This window comes from Halichoerus grypus, chromosome 12 (assembly GCF_964656455.1).
Source record: "Halichoerus grypus chromosome 12, mHalGry1.hap1.1, whole genome shotgun sequence".
Taxonomy (NCBI): domain Eukaryota; kingdom Metazoa; phylum Chordata; class Mammalia; order Carnivora; family Phocidae; genus Halichoerus; species Halichoerus grypus.
In genome coordinates, this window is record NC_135723.1 from 2,562,793 (window position 1) to 2,586,455 (window position 23,663).

Sequence of the window (23,663 nt, forward strand, 5' to 3'; positions counted from 1 at the left end):
CCGGGGTGTGGCGAGTGACGTTTCCAGGTCGATTGTGAGGCTTTGTCAGCCTCACTCTGTGGAGGAGGAGCTCAAGGTGGTGGCGAAATCAGCTTCCCTGGGAGCAATCCAGACATCACGGGGTTCTGCTTGGTTTCCCTCCTGGACCGTGGGTAACGTCCCACACCCATGCACTGTCGGACTTGCAATTTTTCCTATTTGTGCTTTCTTTTGAAATGACGGTGCTGTATCTTGTGTTTTGTTTTTGTGTCTGGCGGTGGCTTGTAAGGGAGCCTGCAGGCTCCTTTTGGGGGCTTCACAGAGGACAGACATGCGGATGATCTGATCCGACTGTCCCACCCAGAAGAGGAGACACCAAGTTCTCCTGATGATCCGCTTTCAAGCTTCAAATAGTACTAACTTGAAGGCGGAAAAGTTCGCACTAGCGTGTGGTCATGTGAGCGGTGGTGTTAGTTTTGGTCCATCTGGCTTTTGCACACCCCTGGGGTCATCCTGACAAGCAAAAGAATAATTTAGATGTAAGATGAGGGATTCGTTCAGTGTGAGAGGTGAGCCGTTCCTCCTGCACAGAGAGGCATCTGGGGGGCAGGGCTTGTGGGCCTCCATCAGCTGGGGGAGGCCGTAGGCTGGCCAGGACAGAGCTGTGGGGAGGGCTCGAGCCCCATGCTGCCTGAGAATGAGGAAGATTCTAGAAAAACCAGAGACTTCTCCGATTCTAGCTCATCCCGTTTCAGATTTCGGTAGATCCTAACGGGAGCTAGTATCTTTTTCACTCATTCGATGCGCCTCACGACTTGGCTTGTGGATATCCTGGTTTTGCACTGGTGACACTAACTTTATTTTGGCGGTTGGCCCTGGCTACTTCGTTTTATGAAACTTGGATCCAGTCATTAGACCCTTGGTCTAAAGTCCCAAGTGGCTGGGAGACCCTGGAAGCATTGCCACTTGTGTTAAATGAAGCAACAGACTCTGTAGGGTGCAGGGCCCGATGTTGCAAATTACTTAGTACTCAGTTTCATTCTCTGCATTACTCGCTATCAGGTGGAACCACCTAAAATGGCCATGTGTGTAGGAAAAAATGTAATTTCAGGGGGTTCAACCTCTGACGCTGACGGGGTGTCCCCAAGAAGCACGTGGTGGTAAGAACAGGCGTGCACGCCGGCAAGGCTGGGTGTCGCCCTCCCTGTCCCGACTGTCCATGTGACCCTGGGCTTATTGCTCTCCCTCTGGAGCTCTTCCTCGATCAGCAAAAGGGAGGCATGAGGGAGATCCAGGATTTCCTGTGGGAGATCGATCTTCATGGGGATACACCGCAGTCCCTGGGGGTCCTTCCCACGCCCTTGCCTGCCTGGGCTCCCCGGGGGATGCTCCCTTCCACTGAGCATGTCCTGGACCCCGACGAAACGATGTCTACAAATTCTTGGGAGTACCCAGCTTGTACTAAAGGACATTTAGGCAGGAATCCATGGTCTTTCCATGTTATTATTCGAGAGGCCCCAATCCATCAGTATCCTCTTTTAATTTTGTGGGTCAGAATTGTGTTTCGTCTTGGCCCCAGGCTGATGCCAAGTTAAAGAGCAGTGTGGAGACAGCACATGAGCTTTAAGAGAGGTTACAAAAGTAAACAGAACAGATAAAGGAATTAGAGGGGCTTTCCAGGAATCAGTGGCACGTCAGGAATGGCATCAGAAGTGGGGTGTCACACCCCAAATGTTGTCTGTCCCCCAGAAACGTTCTCCGACTGCTTGTGCTTGGTTTCCTTCTGTCACACGAGCTAAGATCGCTGTCTCGCAGTGCGTGTGGTCTGGAGGATTGGAAAAAGAATAAATATCAGAGATGATATTTAGAAAAGAGACAACTAACATAGGCCTGGATCTTCTCTACGAATGTGATCTCTGAAGGACGCCCCGCCCTCGTTCGTGGGGGGCCTGGGGAGGTCGAACGTCACCTGAGGAAGGAGGCAGAGGTGGTGGGGGGCCGGGGATTCTCAGCCGGGGTGGGGCCTGGCAATGTTGTCCCCGGAGGAGCCGGGGCAATGTCTGGAGGCATCTCTGGTGTCACAACTAGGGGGGTGGTGGGGGCGGGGGGCTACTGGCATCTGTGGGTGGAGGCCGGGGATGCAGCCAAGCTCCCCGAAATGCACAGGACAGCCCCCACTGTCCGGGGGCAGGATGATCTGGCGCAGAATGTCACGGGTACTGAGGCGGAGAAGTGTGTCTAGAGGGGGTGGGAGCCCAAGGGGAGAGAGGGACAGAGGAGGGGCGCCCTGTCCAGCACCTGATGATGGTGCTGAGTGCGGAGGGGCTGTGGGCCGCAGGGAAGCCGAGAGCAGAGTGCACTTGGCCTTCACCACCCCCCTCTCCCGCGTGTCTCGGGACCGTGGTGGCCCGAGCAGAGGGGTCAGGCAGGGGGGCAGGCCTGAATTAGCCTCTCCCAGCATGGGGGCAAGGAAGCCAGACTTCCCTGATGTCTCTGTCCTGAGCCGAGGTTGGTGACCTGCCATGCACCTGCTCCTGCAAGGGGGAAGGGGGCCTTGGCGCCACGGTGGTTCCAGCCCGGCTGCAGCAGGACGGCCTGGGCCGAGCGTCTGAGAGCAGGAGCTGAGAGGAGAAGTGTGTGTCTGTTGTCTCGACCGCCATCCCCACGGGGCCTAGCAGAGTGCCAGGAACACAGAGGGCAAATGGGTGTTGGATGAATCAAAGCATGGTGATTATATGGCTCTTGTGCCCAGTTCAGTCAAAGGCATCCGTGTATTTAAATATGCCAGGGACGGAATCAACTCTGCGCCAAGCTCTCTGCCCTCCCCGCGTCCCGCGGGTGCCCCGTCTATCACGGTGGCACTTGTACTCGGGTGCCGATCCGCCGTCGTCTTGCCTGACTTAGCAGGGGTGAGCGTGGTCAGGAAGTGCACCCTGCCAGGGCCAGGCCCCTGCCAGGACCATCTCATTGACCTCTCAAACAACTGTGGGAGGGAAGTACTATTATCCCCATTATACAGACAGGAAAATAAAGGCTTGGAGCAGATTCGAGACATAGCTGGTAAGAGGTCCTGGGGATTATGGATTTTGGGAGGACACGATCCCGCACGGAACATTGCCACTTTCTTTTACCACTTGGACGTGGAAATGTGTGGGGCCATCGAGGACACTTGCAAACTCTGTCCTTCAGATTCTGCAGCCAGTTCTAGAATCGCATGGAAGATAGGAGCCCAGGGAGGGCTGGTTTGCTAATGACTGCATGAAACATGGCGCTGATTCTGCAAAACAGGCAGGAGACCCCCAGAGACCAGCCACTGGGCCGCTCCTCTGCGTCAGCTGGCCCTGGGCTCCCACAGGAGCTCTCCCCTGACCCTCGTGGCCCATGAACTCGCTCCCCGGGCAGGGTCGCACCTGACTCGTCGGTGTCATCTGCAGGGCCCGGCACAGCGTGCTGACGGGACGTTGCCCGTGAGCAGGTCTGCACGGAAGTTTGCAGATCTCCGTTTGCAGGGCCCGTCAGAGGAGGAGAAGATACGGTTCATGGTGCTTTCATCATTAAAACGCTTTCCCTCAACGTCGGAGCTAGTGTTCTTCCACGTCCCTGGGGTCCCTGGAGACCTCCTCCGTCAGAGGACCAAGAGCGTCTTTTTGACTGTGACGGCAGTTTGCCCTGAAGTCGCTGAAGCAGACACGAGGCCTGTCTGCCGGTGGGTCCTGCTCATCTGCGCCTGAGCGAGTTTCTGGAGCCCAAGGGCAGCCTGCAGCTGCTGGCGTGGCTGGCGTGGCCGGCGTGGCTGGTGTGGCTGGCCTGGCTGGCGTGGCTGGCGTGGCTGGCCTGGCTGGCGTGGCTGGTGTGCGTGCCAGCCACTCTGGGACGGAGAGCCAGGCCCAGGGTTGCAGGTGTCCCAGGGGCGTGGGCACCCTACACGGCAGGGCTCCGGGAGCCCGAGGGGGGGCGCCACCCCACCTGCTGACCGTGGCCACTCCATGGTCCTCGTGGGGATCCCCGCCTCAGATGCAGTGTGGGAGTCTTGCCCCCTGCCTCGACCTCCCCAAAGCCCCGGGGTCAGCTCCTGTGGCTTCTTGCTGCTTTCAGCTCTGCAAGCCTCTAGTTTTTCTTCTGTTAAAGATCAGGCTGGTGTTAAAGCTGGTTTCCGGTGTTTGACATGATCTTGACATCAGAAATTGCGTTATCTTTTCTCCTTAGTGTTTTTTTCACGGCGTGCACATTTTTGCTGTTTTCTGAGCACGGTGTCCATCTGGTTAGTTTGCAGGGTGTCAGTCAGGGTCCAATCAGAAGGAACAGCAAGGAAGGTTTCATAGGAAAATTATGACCATAACAGGACCTTAGAGTAGCAGGGGGTTGGTTGGGGATGTGAGGGGAGCTATGAACAATGCAGCCTGTGGCTGGTGGGGGCACCGAGGGAAAGCAGGGACCACCCTAGAAATGGCCTCCCCGCCGGGATCGGGGTCCGGACCCCACCGGGAGGAGCACAGCTGTGGCCAGCTGGATGCAGAGGTCCCCGGGGACCCACTGGTGGTGCCGGGATCTGCCCTGTGGGTGCAGGGGAAACCCTCTGCGGGGCTGCTCTGCGGAGCTGGACCAAGGCCCGCCCGCCCGGGGAAGTCATCGTGGGGATGCAGCCCCCCGGGAGGGGCAGGCTCTCATACATCTACTCTGCAGCAGAAGGAGGGACCTCGGGGACATTACCTGCTCTCATCCGGGCACTGTGGAGCATTCTGCTAGCTGGGAGCTCCCCTGTGCCTCATGCCTGCCAGGGGAGCGGGCCGAGGTCCGACTCATTTCCTTGTTGTGATTTTCTGCTCTGCAGTGTGTTTTGAGACAGTTCGTAATCCTTGTTGAAGCTTTGGATGGCTGCTTTAAAATACTTGCCAAATCATTCCAACCTCTGATGTATCTCAGTAGGGACATCAGTTAATTGCCCTTCTTAATCAAGGTGTGGTGTTTTTGGTTCTTTGTGGGGTGGGTCCTCTTCTTTTTCTTTCTTTCTTCTATTTTTTTTAAAGTTTATTTATTTACGTAGTCTCTACACCCAACATTGGGCTTAAACTCGCGACCCCAAGATCAAGAGTCATATGCTCGTCAGACTGAGCCAGCCGGGTGCCCCTAAAGTCATTTCTTTTCACAATTTATTTTTATCAGTCTCTTTCTGCTTTCCTCAGATTTGTTGTATTATTGTGCTATGTTGACTAATTTTCACTTTTTAATTAATAACGAACGTATTTGAGTCTGAATTTTGGTTCTATCCAGTATGTTGTTATAGCTAATGTCTGCATTATTTCCTAGATGAACATTTCCTAAATAATGTCCTATAACTCAGGAGTTATTTGTGATATTTAAAATTTTTTAACTTGCTGGGGCACGTGGGTGGCTCAGTTGGTTAAGCGTCTGCCTCCTGCTCAGGTCATGATCTCAGGGTCCTGGGATTGAGTCCCGCGTCGGGCTCCCTGCTCAGCGGGGAGTCTGCTTCTCCCTCTCCTTCTGCCCCTCCCCCTGCTCGTGCTCTCTCTCTCTCAAATAAATAAAATCTTTAAAAAAGTAAAATAAAAATTTTAACTTGCTAATTTAAACAGTGTTCACACCAACCTTGGCTAACAAATTCTAATTTCATAATACACCCCTAAATGATTTGTATAGTTTGGGATTTTACTGCGTATTCATTTCAGTAAAATTTTCTTGAAAAACAAGGGTATGTATGCATATATAAGATAAAGTAGGATATTTGAATTAATTTAAATTGCAATAACTGGCTATACAAAAAGATATATATGTTTATAAATATATAAAATACATTACATATGTAAATATACATATGTATTTGGGGTGTGTGTGTGTGTGTGTGTTCTCTATTTGTCGATTTAAGATTTTTAGATCTTCTCCTTTGGCTGCATCAGTAACACCACCCATGGTCTGCGAACGTGTGTGCAGTCGGACTGTGTGGGTGGTGTTTACTGAGCATCTACTAGGGGCCAGGCCTGGCTTCGAGACATCAGAATATTCATTTATCTTAACATCACCACAGCCACTACCCCCACTTTTCTCGAAGCTTGAAGCTGACAGTTTAAATAATTTGGGTAAGACCATGCAGCAGATAAGAGGCAAAGCCAAGGTTTTAACCCAAAACGGGGCTGTTTTCACAACCTGATTTTTCAAGTACTCTCCGCCTGGTCTTATGAAGGCTTAACGTCTCCTACTGTTCAATCTTATCAAATTCCTTCATTATTTCTAGTCCTTTTGACTTCATATATTTTGATGATATGTTGCCGAGTCTGTAAATTTTAATCATGGTAAATCATAAATTTTTTTTCCAGAATAAATCATGTTCTTTTTGTCACGAATTTTATTTTGGTGGCTGTTAACATTTCTAGCTTTTTTGGTTTTGCTTGATATTTAAATCTTTTGTTTTTAGTCCAGTGTAAAAATACAGCTGGCCTTTCATAGAGTTGTCTGTGCAATAGATCATAATCTTAAATTGGAAAAGAGCTTTTGGGGTGCCTGGGTGGCTCAGTCGGTTGAGCCTCCGACTCTTGGTTTCTGCTCAAGTCTTGATCTCAGGTCATGGGTTTGAGCCCTGTGTCAGGCTCTGTTTGAGATTCTCTATTCTTCTGCACCTTCCCCTCTGTACACGTGCTCTCTCTCTTTCTCTTTCTCAAATAAATAAATGAATCTTTAAAATAAAAAAAAGAAAAGCGTTTATTTTGTCCATAGCTACATTTTTAGCACCTACACCTGGACATGGCTTACAGACTCTCAATAAATATAGATACTTACTGAATAGCTTAACGAACTGGGTCCGAAATCCTTTGAATTGGATGTTTGGACCTATTCAAAGTTATTGTTGCGAGTGGCAAGTTTAGAGTTCTTATTGTCATTCTCTGTTACAGTTTTAAAATTTACGTTTGTCCTTGTGGTTATCTTTTTTCCTTTTTTGCTGTTTTTCTCTTTTTTTTTTTTTTTTTGAAGATTTTATTTTTAGGGACGCCTGGGTGGGCTCAGTCGGTTAAGCGTCTGCCTTTGGCTCAGGTCGTGATTCCAGGGTCCTGGGATTGAGTCCCTGCATCAGGCTCCTTGCTCGGCGGGGAGCCTGCTTCTCCCTCTCCTGCTCCCCCTGCTTGTGCTCTCTCTCTCTCAAATAAATAAATCTTTAAAAAATAAGAAGATTTTATTTTTAAGTTATCTCTATACCCAACGTGGGGCTCGGACCTACGACGCCGAGGTCAAGAGTCGCATGCTTCACGCCAGGCGCCCTCCCTTCTGTGTTTCAATGTTGAGCTTACCCTCTTACAGTTAATGATGAGAGTCCTTCTTTCTCACTGAGGTGGGAGCTCCCATTTGCCTGCCTGCCTCCCTGCCCGCCCCTCGCCCCCTCTATCGCCGATGGAGTCTACAGGTCTATAGATCACTATCTCATTAACTGGTGTCATAATCATCAGCCACTGGGGCTTCTAATTTCAATTATAACCTTCCTATTATAACTTTATAATTTTCACAGTTATTTTCAAGAATTACCATGGGCATCTGGATTACACTTAAGACTTTGTTAGCTACTATTTAAAAATCAATTCTTGGGCCACCTGGCTGGCCCCGTCAGTGGAGCGTGCGACTCTTGATCTCAGGGTCATGAGTTCGAGCCCCACGTTGGGTGTGGAGATGACTTAAAATAAATAAACTTTAAAATCAATTCTCTATTTGAATGGTTTCGTGACTCAGCACCATCTGGATCGTATCAGAGATGTATCGTATTCTTATACTGAGTTAACTCTTACTCAGGTTGGGTTCCAGGAAATTTTTTAGGAGGCTCTCAGGTTGAGCATCCTGCGTTCTTTCTGCTTGGGTATCTGAAGATGACCTGCACATAGGAGTTCTTGGTTTATACTGTTTGCCTCTCAGAGCTATAGATTGCGCTTCACCGTCCACTGACCTTTAATTTTGCAGAGAAGTTATCTGAAACTACATTAATTTTTTTTTCCGTCTTAAGAAGCTTCTTGTGAACTCTTGGGTGTGTATTCCAATTTCAATTGGAATTCCAGATTTTATGAGGTATGTTAGACATTAGTCTGCTTTTAATAATTTTGCCTGTTCTAAGAAAGGCTCTGAAATGTACAGACTCAGGGAAGTTTGTGAGCAATCGTGAGTTTTCTTCCTTCTGTGATTCGTGACTCTGCTGTGGCCCCTTCCCTGGAATCCTCCTTGGGATTGGAATCCTCCTTGGCTTGGCTCTCCCGCGTCTTTCCTAGATTGGTTTTCCCTGGGTCTCATGGCTGTCCTCTGGGGGCCAGGACGGCGTCACCAGTTGGTTCTGTGCGGAGATTTGTCCTGTTGCCATTTCTGGAACGCTGCCCGTCTGCTGCCCACTTGTTCTGGGATCAGCGGCCTGGAGGCCAGTCTTCAGCCCAGATTGCTCCCTCTGATCACCCCCTTCTCGACCCTCCTTGGCTCGTCGTGAAAATACCAGGCAGAGATTGTCTACATTTTCTCCTCTCTTTCATGAAATGGGTTCAGATGAAGACCTTTCTCTCTCCTGATTCGTACGTTGGCCTCGTCCCTTGACCAGAAGGATCGTGGCGCAATCCCTAGACCTAGAAGATTGTGCTTAGCCAGTGTGGGTGAACAATGGCAAGGGTGTGAGTGCAAAAGGGCCAGGTTCACGTGAAGGCAGAGGGAGAGTGTGGATTTGGAAGAAGCCCTTCCGCACTGCTTCATGCGTCCGGCAGCCCAGTGGAAGGAGGAGAGGCTCTGGGCCGGGCTGGGGGGCCACGGTTCGAGAGCACTCCAGCCGTGTCCCGGGAGGACCTCCTGCTCTGTCTTTGGGCTGGCAGCAAACCATGACTGCGGGGAGCATCCTCTCTCTTCTGTGGTGGTTGCTTTTCAGCTCCTGCGCTGGTGTGACCTGGGCCATTAGGAGGGTCCCCTGGTGACCCCAGGGACGTGTGGTTGGCCTCTCAGACCCTCCTTACTCAGCCTTGTCTTTTTGGCACGTAGATCATTGTCAGGATTAAAAATACAGTAACGTTGCCATGGACGCTTTCATGGATATCGTTTTATATTTCACTTAAATCATTTCTGAGCATAGAGTCCTTTTATCTTTAGAGAAAAGGCACAGGCTTTTTTGTGTGCGTGGGTCAGTGACTAGGAATATGTTTATGAAACCAAATTGTTTTACAAAAATCTGGCACTCATTTGCTCACTAGCAACAATAAATGATAAAATACAGGTAGTTGTCCTCTGTCTTCAGTAGTGTTGGGTATCGTAGAACAAATGCATGGATATTACCTGAGAATATATATATATATATTTTAATTTATTTGACAGAGAGAGTGAGCAAGAGAGAGAATGAGCAGGTGGGAGGGGCAGAGGCAGAGGGAGAAGCAGGCTCCCCGCAGAGCAGAGAGCCCGATGCGGGGCTCGATCCCAGGACCCCGGGATCATGACCTGAGCCGAAGACAGACGCTTAACGACTGAGCCACCCAGGCGCTCCCCGAGAGCATATTTTTGAGGAGGAAATGTGGGCAAACATGATTTTATGTAGCAGGTGTGTTCTGGGGACATCTGCTGTTCCCCACAGTGAGCTCAGTCCTGGGGCCACCGTGGTGGACGGGTGGACGGCACTTGCAGGGAGAGTCTGCGAGAGTAGTCTTGGGACTCACCTCAGAGACGAGGACGCTGGAGCCGGTCACCTGGCCTGGGGAGGCGTCAGCGGCCTGCCGGTGACATTGGTGGCTCTTTGCTCTGGTGGCCAGTCATGTATATTAGGCTTCTCTCCCTCTTGTCCCTGCACGGCCCCTAAGAACCCTCCCGAGCTGGCGTAGCAGACCTGGAGATAAACCCATGTATGCTTCGTTTTGCAGGCAAATTACACTTTCCATTTCGTGCACAAGTTGAAGACTTTAACAGAAACACTGCTGAAAATGTCCAGCATTTTTCAGAACAGTGGGAGTGGCCAGATGCTCAGCCAACTGCAGGTGAGTGGTGGCTGTCTTCACATCGAGGGCGAGGGTTGGGGGGGCACCTGCGAGGGCGTGCCTCGAAATCGGAGCGGCCCCTCAGGGGGCCCCACCGTGCCCCTCGGGTGCGGCTGTCAGCTGACTAATAATACTGACCTAGAGTTGAATGTGTGAGGCAGTTTTGTGAGTGGTCAAGGGCTTGGTTCGTGCCAGATGTCACTATTATGAGCACGATGAATAATTTAATAGTATTTGCCTGTTCTTTAAATTCCACAAATGGAGGGACGCCTGGGTGGCTCAGTCGGTTAAGCGTCTGCCTTCGGCTCAGGTCATGATCTCAGGGTCCTGGGATCGAGTCCCGCATCGGGCTCCCTGCTAAGTGGGGAATCTGCTTCTCCCTCTCCCACTGCCCCTCTCCCTGCTTGTGCTCTCTCTGTCAAATAAATAAAATCTTAAAAAAAAATAAATTCCATAAATGGAGGCACAATTCTGTACCTTAATGCTCTTTTGAGTGGTTTGCGTACTTTTCAACTGTGGGTCTGTTTAAATGGCCAGTTATCACTCCCTGACATTCTGTATCGACGATCTAATATATTCCAAAATCCTGGGGGCTGTGTTTTAAGACGGCCAATTCCTGCAGAGCCCGACAGCCATGAACTTCAGAACTTTACAGGAGGTAGGCCACATAATAACCTGGGGCCATTTGTGTAACTGGAAGTCCCCTGAAGTCTGATAGCATGAGAAATCACGCCCGCCTTTTTATTCTTGTTTGGCCTATTTTTTATGCACCAGACAAGTAGTTCAAGGCGATTCATTGTAGGGACTCGGGAGCCAGCCTGGCTGGCTTTAATTCCTAGTCTAGCCCGGCAGTGGGGTGAACACACTGTCCCAGAGCTGCAGTTTCCCCCGGGGAGTCCTGTGCCGGGGGTCCCGTGGCTCCTGACAGTGGGCCTGGCGGGGTGTTGGTGGCCCCGGGCGTTAAACCCAGGTGGTTTCAGAGCCCAGCGGCAGCTGGCGGTCCTGTCCTGGTGTTTGAAGGTCTGCGACACCGGGTCTCAGGGCGGCCCCCACTGTGTGAGCATGAGGACTATCGTCATATTCTTCTTGAACTTGTTTGCTCATGGGTTGATTTGTTACGGGATCAGCAGGCTTTTTCTCTAGTGGGCCAGATCGGAGATAGCTTAGGCTTTGAGAAAGTCTCTGCTGCGATTAGGAATAATTACATGCAACATCATGAACAACAAATGGAGGGTCTCCAAAGTCGTGTGAGCACCTGACTGCCCCCCTGCCCCCGGTCCACACGGCTTCAGGGAGAGGTCCTCCCATGAGCTGGTACCACCTGCCAGGCAGTCATGTTAGAAACGCAACTCCTTCTTCCAACACCTGCGCTTATCATCTTCAAGGAAAAAGCGTGGTGAGTGGCGCCCCATTTCCCAGCGTGGGGCTCATGATTGGGGAGTGTGAAGACCTGTATTCCAGGCCTGGCTCTTGCCACCAGACAGTTGGGCAGGTGCTTCACTGCTGCCCGAGACCCGGACTGTGTTTCTGCTCAGGGAAAAGCAAGTGATCTCCTCATGGAGATGTGGCCGAGCGTAGATGATCAATACACAGAAAGTACTCAGCCAGTGTCTGGCCCGTGGTGAATGCCCAGCAAAAGATACGCCAGATTCCAGTAAAATAAAAGTGCCCACCAGTGTTTTTTTATTTTTTATTTTTTATTTTTTATTTTTTTTTAAAAGATTTTATTTATTTATTTGACAGAGAGAGACATAGCGAGAGAGGGAACACAAGCAGGGGGAGTGGGAGAGGGAGAAGCAGGCTTCCCCGCGGAGCAGGGAGCCCGATGTGGGGCTCGATCCCAGGGTCCCGGGATCAGGACCTGAGCCGAAGGCAGACGCTTAACGACTGAGCCACCCAGGCGCCCCCCACCAGTGTTTCATAAGGAAATCCTGTCATCTGTACACAAGCGTCGATAGAATCATCACATCCGGGAGGCAGAGGTGAGAAGTCACAGAGCTGAATGCAGAGGGTGGACGCCGTTTGAGAATTCCTTATCGGAAGTTCTAAGTTTCAAGGCTGTGCGCTCACACGAAGTCAGGGTCACGTGTAAATATTCTCTAGTGAACTGATAGGTTCCAGAACTACTCCCCGTTCTGCCAGCCCCCTCCTAGCTTGGTCCTGGCTCTGGCCTCATGACATCAGGATGTCCCCCTCAGTCTTGGTGGGCTGCTGGATGTTGCAGGGGGCAGTCAATCCGGAGGCAAGCTTTCATTCCAAGCACCTTGGGGAGCCCTCCTTAGTGAAAACCTTGACAAGGGAGAGTTGGAGCCATTCAATATGAAAGAGGGATCACACAGATCATGATCTGCAGGTTTCTTCCAAAGATGAGATTTGATGGCCACAGGATTAAAAGTGGGTTCGGGAAATGCAGAAACCCTTCCATGGTGGTTTTATGAGAGTGACCCCATCTCTAAAACTGGCCGGTGGAAAACACAATGGAAAGGCTCTTTTAAAAAAGCTTTCTATTTAATTATTTACTAATTTATTTATGTATTTATGTATTTATTTTTAGAGAGAGAGAGCATGTGTGCATGTGTGTGTGAGCAGGTGGGAGGGGCAGAATCTTAAGGATTATTTTATTTTATTTTATTTAAAGTAGGCTCCATGCCCAATGTGGGGCTTGGACTCAGGACCCTGATATCAAGAGTCACACGCTTAACCGACTGAGCCAGCCAGGCGCCCCATAAATGATCTATAAAGCATCACCCTCTACTTTTGTTAGAAAATTCTCCTGAAAAGTCGACACTTGTGTCATTCTTTGTTTTCAATGTTAGTGCATAATTTCAATGACAATCTAAATTGTCACAATCATTACTCTTGTTTTTCAAAGTGAAGTCCTAATCAACTGTGATCCTGTTATTTACCATGATTTTTAGAACCTCTTTCACCATGATTCACTTTATGTGTCTTTTTCTTGTAAAATGAAACTTCAAATAAACCTAACAAGTATTATTCAGTAAGAGGAAATGAGATTATTTTTGTTAAGCTGTGTTATTTTCCTTAGGAAGCCCTGAGGAACAAATTTATAAGAAACTTTGTAGAGAGCCAACTGCACATTGATGTTGACAAGCTGACGGAAAAGCTCCAGACTTACGGTAAGTAGGTGGGGGTGTGTGGGGGGTAAGCGGGTGGGCATATCTGTGTATGTGGGCGTGTCCATGTCCGTGGGTGGGCATATCTGTGTATGTGGGCGTGTCCATGTACCTAGGTGGGCGTGTCCGTGTCCGTGGGTGGGCATATCTGTGTATGTGGGCGTGTCCATGTACCTAGGTGGGCGTGTCCGTGTCCGTGGGTGGGCATATCTGTGTATGTGGGCGTGTCCATGTACCTAGGTGGGCGTGTCCATGTCCGTGGGTGGGCATATCTGTGTATGTGGGCGTGTCCATGTACCTAGGTGGGCGTGTCCGTGTCCGTGGGTGGGCATATCTGTGTATGTGGGCGTGTCCATGTACCTAGGTGGGCGTGTCCGTGTCCGTGGGTGGGCATATCTGTGTATGTGGGCGTGTCCATGTACCTAGGTGGGCGTGTCCGTGTCCGTGGGTGGGCATATCTGTGTATGTGGGCGTGTCCATGTACCTAGGTGGGCGTGTCCGTGTCCGTGGGTGGGCATATCTGTGTATGTGGGCGTGTCCATGTACCTAGGTGGGCGTGTCCGTGTCCGTGGGTGGGCATATCTGTGTATGTGGGCGTGTCCATGTACCTAGGTGGGCGTGTCCGTGTCCGTGGGTGGGCATATCTGTGTATGTGGGCGTGTCCATGTACCTAGGTGGGCGTGTCCGTGTCCGTGGGTGGGCATATCTGTGTATGTGGGCGTGTCCATGTACCTAGGTGGGCGTGTCCGTGTCCGTGGGTGGGCATATCTGTGTATGTGGGCGTGTCCATGTACCTAGGTGGGCGTGTCCGTGTCCGTGGGTGGGCATATCTGTGTATGTGGGCGTGTCCATGTACCTAGGTGGGCGTGTCCGTGTCCGTGGGTGGGCATATCTGTGTATGTGGGCGTGTCCATGTACCTAGGTGGGCATGTCCGTGTCCGTGGGTGGGCATATCTGTGTATGTGGGCGTGTCCATGTACCTAGGTGGGCGTGTCTGTGTACGTGGGTGGGCGTGGCATGGTCCACTTACCAAATAGCCCACCGCTGGGGTCCTCATCCTTCTGCCTCCAAGTTTCTGGGTGACACTGACAGGTTGCTCTTCTCCGGTTCTGTTTGCTTGTCTGGAAAACTAGATAACGCTCCAAAGGTTGCTCATACCTAAAGTTTTCTGGTTTATGGAGTCAGGGCTTGAGTAGCAAGGAATGTAGTCAAAAAGGAAGGCTTCTGATGTGAGTGCAAGAATTAATGAGACTTGAAACAATTAATGAGTTTTTGAAACAAATGAGTGTTCCTGAGTTAATAGTTGACTGAAAGCAGGTACATTGAAAATTTGGAGCTCAGGTTAGAAAGTTTTATCAATCTGCCAGTGGTTGTGTTGCCCCTCTGTAGTTAATGCATGAATTCATTTAGATATTAAACAACCGGGTAGCGAGCAAACACGAGAGTTGGGTTCTGTGCCAGGATCTGGAGACCCTGCCCACCACCGCGTGCCAGGCACAGATGGCCGTGTTAGGAACAGTGGCATGGTGGCAAAATTGGGGTTTGTCACAGGAGCATCCTGGGGGTGTGCTCGGGAGCCCAGCCCAGCTGAGTGCAGAACAAGAATAAAGGAAGTCCCCCTGAGGGAAGAGAGGACGTCTCTGGCTCCTGGCACCCTGTTCCACCAGAGGGAAGGGGCTGGTGGCCGCCTGCAGCGCGGGGGGTTGGCAGGGGGCTAGGCATTGCAGGAGGCACCATACTTCCCTCTTCTGAAAAAAACAGGTGTGATGAATTTACTGCCTTAGAAAAGTTAATGAACTTGAATTATTTCCTTTTTATTTTATTTCTTAAGTAGGCTCCATGCCCAGTGTGCAGCCCACTGTGGGGCTTAAACTCACGACCCTGAGATCAAGATCTGAGCGGGTCCCTTAACTGACTGAGCCAGCCTGGTGCCCCAAGTTAATGATATTTAAAAATAAATGTCACCGCTTTAAGTCATTTTTCAAGGAATTAAAACATACCTTTGTATGTTTTACAAACCTCCTTTTTGTAACTCTGTAGGTAAAGAATTCGATCACTTTACTTCATGCATCCTTTTAAAATCGCTGGTGAGGGGCACTTGACGGGCTCTGTCGGAAGAGTGTGCCTCTCTTGATCTCGGGTTCGTGAGTTCGAGTCCCACGTTGGGTGTGGAGATTACATTAAAAAAATAAAATTAAAAAGAAAAAATTGCTAGCGAGGTCATCCATTTCTCTGCCTTAGAACCAGCACCTGGAGCCTGGGGCAAAAAGGAGCATTTGAAAGTAATTTGTAGCAATTTCTGGGAATGTTTGTCCAGTCAGGCTCTTGATTTCATTCCTTAACTTTTTTAAAGTAACCGTTTCCTTGTTCCAAAAGCAATTTATGTCTATTGTAGAAATATTAGGAAATACAAAGAAGCCAGGAAAAAAAAAATCTACCCATAACCTCATCATCACAGACCGCCTGGGGTTACTTTTTCAGATGGATTTGCATGGCTCATGTGAGCGTGGGTACATATATTTTCAGAAAAATGATCACACTGTTTATATTATTTTGCGAACAGCTCATAAATGGATTCTAGGGATGCCTGCATAGCTCAGCTGGTTAAGTGCCCGACTCTTGGTTTCGGCTCAGGTCATGATCTCAGGGTCGTGGGATCGAGCCCCGCATGGGGCTCCATGCTCAGCGGGGAATCTGCTTGGGATTCTCTCTCTCTCCCTCTGCCTCTGCCCCTCCTGGTCGTGCTGCCTCTCTCTCTTTCTCTAAAAATAAAATAAATGCATCTTAAAAAAAAAAGAAATGGATTCTGTTGCAAAGATTCTTCATGTCCTTCAGTACTGCCTGTTAGTAAGAGTTCTCGGTCCGGCCCCCTTCCATGTCCACCCCCTAGCACAAACCCACTTTAAAGGTGTTTAACTGTTTCTTGTGGATTGTATCTTTCTATCATGGTGTGATACATTATGTATCGTTATATCTTTACATAGGAGTTATCAATCCATTTCCTGCTGTGAGAGATGCGGCCTTGCTTCTCCCTCCCGGGCCCCATGGCTCCCTTGCAGGGATGGATGTTTTCCTTATGTCCACATCATGACCAGACAAATACGGTTCGGTGCAGAGCCAGGTTACAGGTTTTAATGAAATTTCCTTTTTCACAATGTTTCCCTCTTCCTAGAGTTTCTGTTCTCTTGGCTCCCCACTGCCCTCCGTGCCAGTGTGTCACCCTTCCTGATGGGGGAGTCCCTCTGTCCGTGTGGGCAGACACCTGCTGGCCTGCCCTCTTGCCCTGGGCCAGGCAGGTGGGCTTCTGAGCATCACCCCCAAGCGCTCCCAGGAATTACCTGCTCTGTTCTCCCAGACGGGATACCGAGTCTCCTGGGCTCGTCGTCCTCCCCATTCTTGTTTTATGATCATGTTTTGCTGGTTCACATCCGAAAATGTCAATCTGAAAAAGGGTGCATGAGAGAAACATTTCCTGAGCAATTTTACTCAGTAAATTCACCTTTACATCTGAAGGGTATGTGGGAATAATCCCAATTTTACTGATACACTTTGATTTGTGTTCCTCTCTCTCTCTCCTTACTTTTATTTTTTTTGATCAGTCTTGTTGGAGGGTCCTCAATTTTATTAGTTTTTTTTTTAATAAAACAAATGTTTGGCTTTAGTGATAATTTTATTTTTTATTTTATTGACTTCTGATTTTTTGTTTGTTTTGTGTTTCGTTTCTGGTTCTATCCTTTCACTGTCTCTGGTTTGTCACTTTTTTTTTGGTAACTTCCTTAGAGAGATACGTAGATCTGTGATTTCCACCTTCTTTTTCTTTTCGTGTATGTACATCTACATGCTTATGATCACATGCTTCCCTCTGGACATCACCTCGCTGCTTCTCACATGTTTTGATATGTTCTATTTTCATTAGCATTCAGTGAAGTGTAGCTGTTTTTGATCCTTGGGTTGTTTGAAAGTTTATAGCTTACTTTCTAAATATCGTGATTTTCCATTTATTATTTATTTTTAAGATTTTATTTATTTGTTTGTCAGAGATAGAGAAGGAGAGAGAGCACAAGCAGGGGGAGCAGCAAGCAAAGGGAGAAGCAGACTCCCCGCAGAGCAGGGAGCCTGATGCTGGACTCGATCCCAGGACCCTGAGATCATGACCTGAGCCAAAGGCAGATGCTTAACCGACTGAGCCACCCAGGCTCCCCCTTACTGATTTTTTTTAATGCTCATTCTTTCAGTTATTAACAGGTGTGTGTTGTAATTTCCCATTGGGGTTGTGGACTTCTCTATTTCTGCTTATGTTCTGTCAATGTAGGGTTTATATAGTTTGAGGTTGTATTTTATTTTTTATTGCTAACATGTTAGATATTTATATTTTCTTCCATTGGCTTAGTTTGGGGTTTCTGGGTGAGTCCGCTGGTAATGTCCGTGGGCAGGTGGGTCCTATTATTATGTTCTGTTTTCAGGTGAGACAACGTTTCGCCTCTGGGGTCCAGTACAGCGGTTTGCTGGTTCGGTTCCCTGCCGAAGCGAAACTGTAGAGAGGGCTCCGCATTGTCTGATCCTCTGGCTCAGCTTCCTGGGTGGTCGGGACGGCGTATTATATTCCACAGTAGACGGGGCTGTGAATCAGCTTCCCTGCCTGGCAGGCCATGAGGATGGGATCAGAGCCTGCACAGCTCATGGTGTGGGGACCTGAATCGGGCCAGAGTGTGCACTGAATCCCCTGCTCTGCAGATGGGAGAAGCTGTGGGCTGTGGTCTCTGCTCAGCCGTGTGCAGGGCTGTGGAGTGGGCTTCCCGTGCACTCTGGTTAGGGTCCCTGGTGAGACAGCCTGGAGGCCGTGTTCAGCCATGGGCAGGTCTTCAAATTCGATTCTTGGCTTGGGCGCAGTGGGAGAAGCAGCTCTAAAGCTGCTAAAACTCTTTGTCTTTTTAGATTTTTTTTTTTTTTAATTCATTTATTTGAGAGAGAGCGAAAGCACGAGCAGGGGAAGGGGCAGAGGCAGAGGGAGAAGCAGCCTCCCCTGTGAGCAGGGAGCCCAATGCGGGGCTCGATCCCAGGACCCTGAGATCACTACCGGAGCCGAAGGCAGACGCTGAACCCACTGAGCCACCCAGGCGCCCCTTGTTTGTCTTAACTCGAGGCAACCCGCACTCACCCCAGGGTCCCTGACTGAGCGAGGCTATTGGCTTCATTCTGCAAACCGCCGGCTCTGTCTTGTCGGCATGGGTGACGATGGGCCACCTGGCTCTGGTCACTTACCCTCTTCTGGTCACATGGGGCCAGAAGACAGTGTCCACAGCAGGTGGGGCCATGTCCCCGCTCCCCTGCCTGGGCAGGAGCAGGACTCCCGGTTTCCCAAACACGCTCTCTGGTGGGGAAGGGCCGGGAGCTACCTTTAGCCTTGGCTCTGAATTAGGCCCCCGCGGGTGAGCTTTAGAGCACATATTCTAAATGATGTATGCTCAGCAATATAAACACGTCCTCAGTTTGCTCCCCCCGTAAAATATCATACTCTGCAGGTATCCATCAAACACAAGAGAACAAAAAGCAGAAACACCCGAAGCCCCTCGCAGTGCATGCTTTGGTCTCCTGCTTTCTAGTTGTTCTGCCTACTTTCATCCTGAGGAATTCATGACCACTGGTCAGGCCTGGCTCTCTCCTCCAGCAATTCCTGCTGTCGGTGTAAGCACTTCTATACACTGGGTGCTGAACAGACTTTAATTCTTAGAACAACTCCGTAGGCGACATGGTTTTCCTCCCACTGCAGACGAGGACGATGAAACTTTGCAGATCAAAATCACTTTCCAATGCAAGGGGCGCCTGGGTGGCTCAGTTGGTTAAGCGCCTGACTCTTGATTTTGGCTCAGGTCATGACCTCAGAGCCGTGGGATGGAGCCCTGCGTCGGACTCCCAGGTTTGCTTGTCCCTCTCCCTTTGCCTCCCCGACTGCTTCATGTGCTCTCTCTCTCTCAAGTAGATACGTAAAATCTTAAAAAAAAAAAACCACTTTCCAGCGCAAAACACGGAATCACGTAGAGTTGCTCTAGGGGCAAAGCCGTGTCCTGCTGACTTCTCTGCCACCATTCCCGGGCTCCCCTATGGCACTTACCACGTGGGGACAGTGTCACTCCTCCTGTGCCCCAAGCTGGCTACCCCCGCCCGCGTGTCTCATGCGTCTGGCTTTTGATGGCTCCCGGGGTCTGTCACTGCACGCAGGAAGCTCTGAGCTCAGCCTCCTGCCCACCGTGCTTAGAGAACAACAGTATGAATCCCCACGAAGTGCCTTCATAGATGCTCCCCCACCTTTACAGTGACATTTCACGGCGTAAAAGACGTCTCCAGAGCGCAGTGCGTGGATCCTTCTTGCGCGGTGTGCCAGGGCCCATGGCGTCACAGAGTAAACTTGGTGCATCGCCTGAAAGCATCACTTTTGCTTCAACATTTGCGGGAAAATGAGACATATTTTATACGAAAACAAAAGGAAGAGGCTAGAATATTAATATTTTCCTGAAAAAAACAAACAAACATTCATTTCAGAAAATTTTCTTCCTGTACGGGCTTTTCTGGGATCCTGTCTTCTCCCTGCATACATCCCTTGGCCGCCCTCCATCGTCCTGTGCTAGGGGTCCGTGGGTGGGAACGCCTGAGAAGCGCTACATGGCTCTGCTCGGCTGAGCTGTCACCAGGGTGACTCTGATCGGAGTCACCAGGGTGAGTGGATGAGGAAGAATGCAGAATTCCTGGCCTCAGCTCTGCGTGCATCAGCCGAACCAAGTCAGCTGGTATCTGTGTCTCTACGGCAGATGAACCGGGTGCTGAGCTCTCTGTCTCGGTTGGGGTGGAGGTGGTGGTTGGCGCTCTGGAAGTCTGCCCACCAGGCAGAGCACCGCTCCGATCCTGTGGTGTCATCTGAGCCAATATCTGATAAGCCGATATCTGATGGGATAGGGCAGCCCATTCCGTCTGTGCCTCTACTGGAGATCGATTTTCTCTAATATATTAATAACCACAGTATTAGGACACACTGATCGAGTGCTCAGCATGCCCCGGACACCATGAGTGCCGGAAGTCTTGCTGGCATTTCCTGTAACCTTTAGAAAAATACCACGGAGCAGATTATCATCATCCCTGTGCCATAAGGAAGAAATGTAGGGTGTCAGGGCTAAACAGACACAGCTGCCCCCAGGGAGTAGGCGGTGGGTACCCCCCCGTCTGACCCTTGACCGCGAGGCCCCATACACTGCAGCCCACCAGTAGGCTTGCTGTGTCTCCGTCTCCACCGCAGAACTGGTCTGATCCGAGAGACTCTCCTTAAACCAAACCCCCGTGGCCTCTGGTCCAGCGGAGAGGGGCCGGGCCCCGTGGAAGCAGGCTCGGTGTCTCGGCCTGGGATCCAGAAATGGCAGAGTAACAGGCCCCGCTTTGAGAAGCAGTGAGTGATGGAGGTCGAGGAGCTGCTCGGGTAGCTGCGGGATCATGCTCACGCCAACTTCTCCCTGTTGTTCGGAGTCTTACTGTTTCAGCCATCTGGATGGGGTAGATGAAACAGTTCTCCTCACCACGGAAAGAGTGGAGGCCTGGCCACGTTAATGGGTTTTTCTGTGTGCCTCATGATGACAGGGACAGACCTTGACGTGGTCCCTCATTCATCTCTGGCCTTTCAGAGACAGGTCGGTGCTGAGCGGGCACAGCCCAGGCTTGATCTGGAAAGTAGGAAGCCAGGAGGAGAGAGAGGAGTAGGCAGACCAGCAAGGGGGGGAGGCGAGAAGGCCGAGGCAGTGCCAGGGGTGCTGGGGCGCCCCGCGAATGGGCACGGGGGGAAGGCCAGCTGTCATCTGGGGGGCTGGAGCATGGGGGACCTCGAGGGGTGGGTGAGGGCCGGGGGGGCGCACTGCCCCTGCACAGAGGACAGGCAAGCGGGTCGGGTCATTATCTGCTCCCACACGATGGACAGCAAATGACACGGCCCACAGGCAAGAGGCTGTGTGGGATCATGGAGGGAAAGGAATAAGTCTAGGACGCTGGGAACTCCACGCATAGGGCACTTCGGAACAGGACGCGGGGGGGCTCACTCTGGATTGCAGTGTGTGCCTGCCAGAGTGTGGGCTCGGGAGCGCGGTGGCTAGCAGCCCTCGTCCCACGGGGTGTGGGCTTACCCTCAATGCAGCGGGTGGCTGAACGCCCACGGAGGCTCCCCAGGCGCCATGGCATCACGCAGTTCCCCCGAATAACCGGCAGGGTTTGCTGCATAGTGAATAGACTTCACTCCTTTGGACCACTCAGCCCGTGCTGAAAAGCACGCGATAGACTTCCGTTGTAAAGCCTGAAAATCATATACAACGGATGCTCTTTCCCAGAGGATTCTCGTCAAGCTTCCATTTCTTGATGTTTCCCAGTGGCTGGTTCTGTTCAGTCTTACAGATTTGGGGTTGGGTGGGGGCTCATTTTAGCTCATCCTTTGAGGGATGCTTTTGGAGAGGATGATGTGGCCGGAAGCCGGTGTCCATCTGCTCAGGGATCGTCCCTGTGGAAGTGGGTCCTGTGGTTGAGGGAAGGGCCACTAGGGCGTTTAAGAGCTGCCCCTTTACTGTCCTCTGTCTATGCGGTTTTGTGATTCGCTGTGTGTTTTTGTGTGTGTCATAGGTGTGTAAAAACATGTCAGTATGTTTCCACGTGCATTCATCCCTTCTTGGTTGAGTCTTTCTGTTCTTTATGAAGTCCCAAGCAATCTAGTCTCTGGGGGTCTCCTAAGGAGCGAGGCCAGGGTGGGGGGACAGGGTGGCCCGCCCTAGTGGACACAAGCACATTGCCCCAGCCCATGGTGGTGCCATGACATCAGCGAGCCTGGCGGGTCTGATGGCGTCTCCCTATCATCCTGAGCATGCCGAGCACGTCTGTAATCGCTTCCCTCCCTGGGCTATGTTCTCGTGTTCTTCCCACACCACCCTACTCTGCGTTGTTTGGTTTTCCCACATCTCTCTGACCTGGGGTCCAGCTCGTCCCTGAAGCCAGAGCTCATGTACCAAGTCCTCCCCCGTGTTCTGCCCTGACGAATGTGCCCGCTTTACTCCCCGGCTCTACTTCATTTTCAAATGCTCAAACCTGGGCAGAGTGCACCAGCATCGGATTTCCTCGGTGGCAATACTCCTTGATCCCGGATCACTGTTTCTGCGAAGTTAATGTGACAAAGTGAGCGGCTTTCACAAAATGCCTGCTGTGATGGTGAAGGCATGTTTTCTGGAATTCCTTGGCGCCAGGTTGGAACACTAATGTTTTTTTTGCCGGGTTCTGTGTGAGAGGCCTTCCGTGCTGCTTGGAGGCTTTCGCCTGGGGATTCTTCTGTGCGTCGCTGCCGCCCAGCATCCCTGAGCCGCATGCTCACCCTGTGCTTCCACGGCTTTTCATTCCCATGGAAGGATCAGCATCACGGGACTGCATTCAAAGAGCAGAGTTGGGGTCCCTGGCTGACTCAGTCGGTGGAGCTTGGGACTCTTGATCTCGGGGTCATGAATTCGAGCCCCACCTTGGGGCTACTTAAAAAAAAACAAAACAACAACAACAAAACAAAACAAAAAAAACCCAAACCAAAACCAAAACTCAAAAGGCAGAGTTGATACTCAGCCAATAGGTAGCACATTTTGCCTATGAACAAAGTGTGACTCACGAAGGGATTTTTTTTCTCCCTGGGCTGAGATCAAGTTGTAACGTCCTGTCCCGTTTTCTGCCCTCAGGAGGGAAGCTGGACAAGATGTTTGCTCATGGGGGCGCCGGACGCGTCCGCTTCCTCGGCCGTATCTTGGTCAACCTCTCCTCCTGCGTGGTGCTGAACCGTTTCCAGGCGCTGGATTCTGTCGCCAGCCTGGAGTCGAAAGCCCGTGAGCTCATGCGGCAGAACAGCTTTTTGGCCAGTGAGTATGCCATGAGAGCATATGCTCCGGTAGGCATGGGCTCCAGCGGGCTTGCCGTCTTGCGTCTTTCTCCCCAAACCTGTGTGCCAGAGGCTCCGAAAGAAAAGACGTCCTTTCCAGATAAACTGAGACCAAGCAGAAAGGCTCACCTTGCGTTGGTGAGTTGTGGCTGTCCGCGTCTCCGATCCTGGGCTCCAGGCCATTCACGGCATCTGTTTTTACTAGTTTATGCTGTCGTTTTACCGCTAAATCTCACATGATAAAATTATATCTTTCCCGATTACAGTTTTGCTCTGATTCCGTCGTCACTCTGACTTTATCATAGTATCTTGACATCCTGGGGGGAGGGGAGGGGGGAGACAACAGCCAGTTCGACTTCCTTCATTCATGCCCGTTCGTTCAGGATACACGTGATGCGTTCTCATGTCTTGAATGAATATCGCATTATTTTTTTTATCTGGGTGTGTATGAGTTTGTTGAGGGCCACCATGACACAGGACCACAGACCATGTGGCTTTGATGACAGAAACCTGTTTTCTCTTGGTTCTGGCCAGACGTCTGGGACCCAGGTGTCAGCACTGTGGGCTCTTTCTGAGGCTGTGAGGGGGATGCGCTCCAGCCTCCCCTTGGCGTGTCGACGGCTGCCTTCTCCTGGG

The 23,663-nt window shown here is 50.7% G+C and overlaps 1 protein-coding gene across 1 annotated transcript in view; it reads left to right on the top strand.

Annotated features, from left to right (window-relative positions):
• The window catches only part of ABCA13 (ATP binding cassette subfamily A member 13), a 375,994-nt gene that overhangs the window by 112,301 nt on the left and 240,030 nt on the right, over nt 1–23,663 (top strand). Inside the window, exons 28-30 of the mRNA XM_078059915.1 lie at nt 9,849–9,962; nt 13,009–13,099; nt 22,831–23,007. Coding sequence (XP_077916041.1) covers nt 9,849–9,962; nt 13,009–13,099; nt 22,831–23,007 — 382 coding nt within the window. The remainder of the gene's footprint in view (nt 1–9,848; nt 9,963–13,008; nt 13,100–22,830; nt 23,008–23,663) is intronic.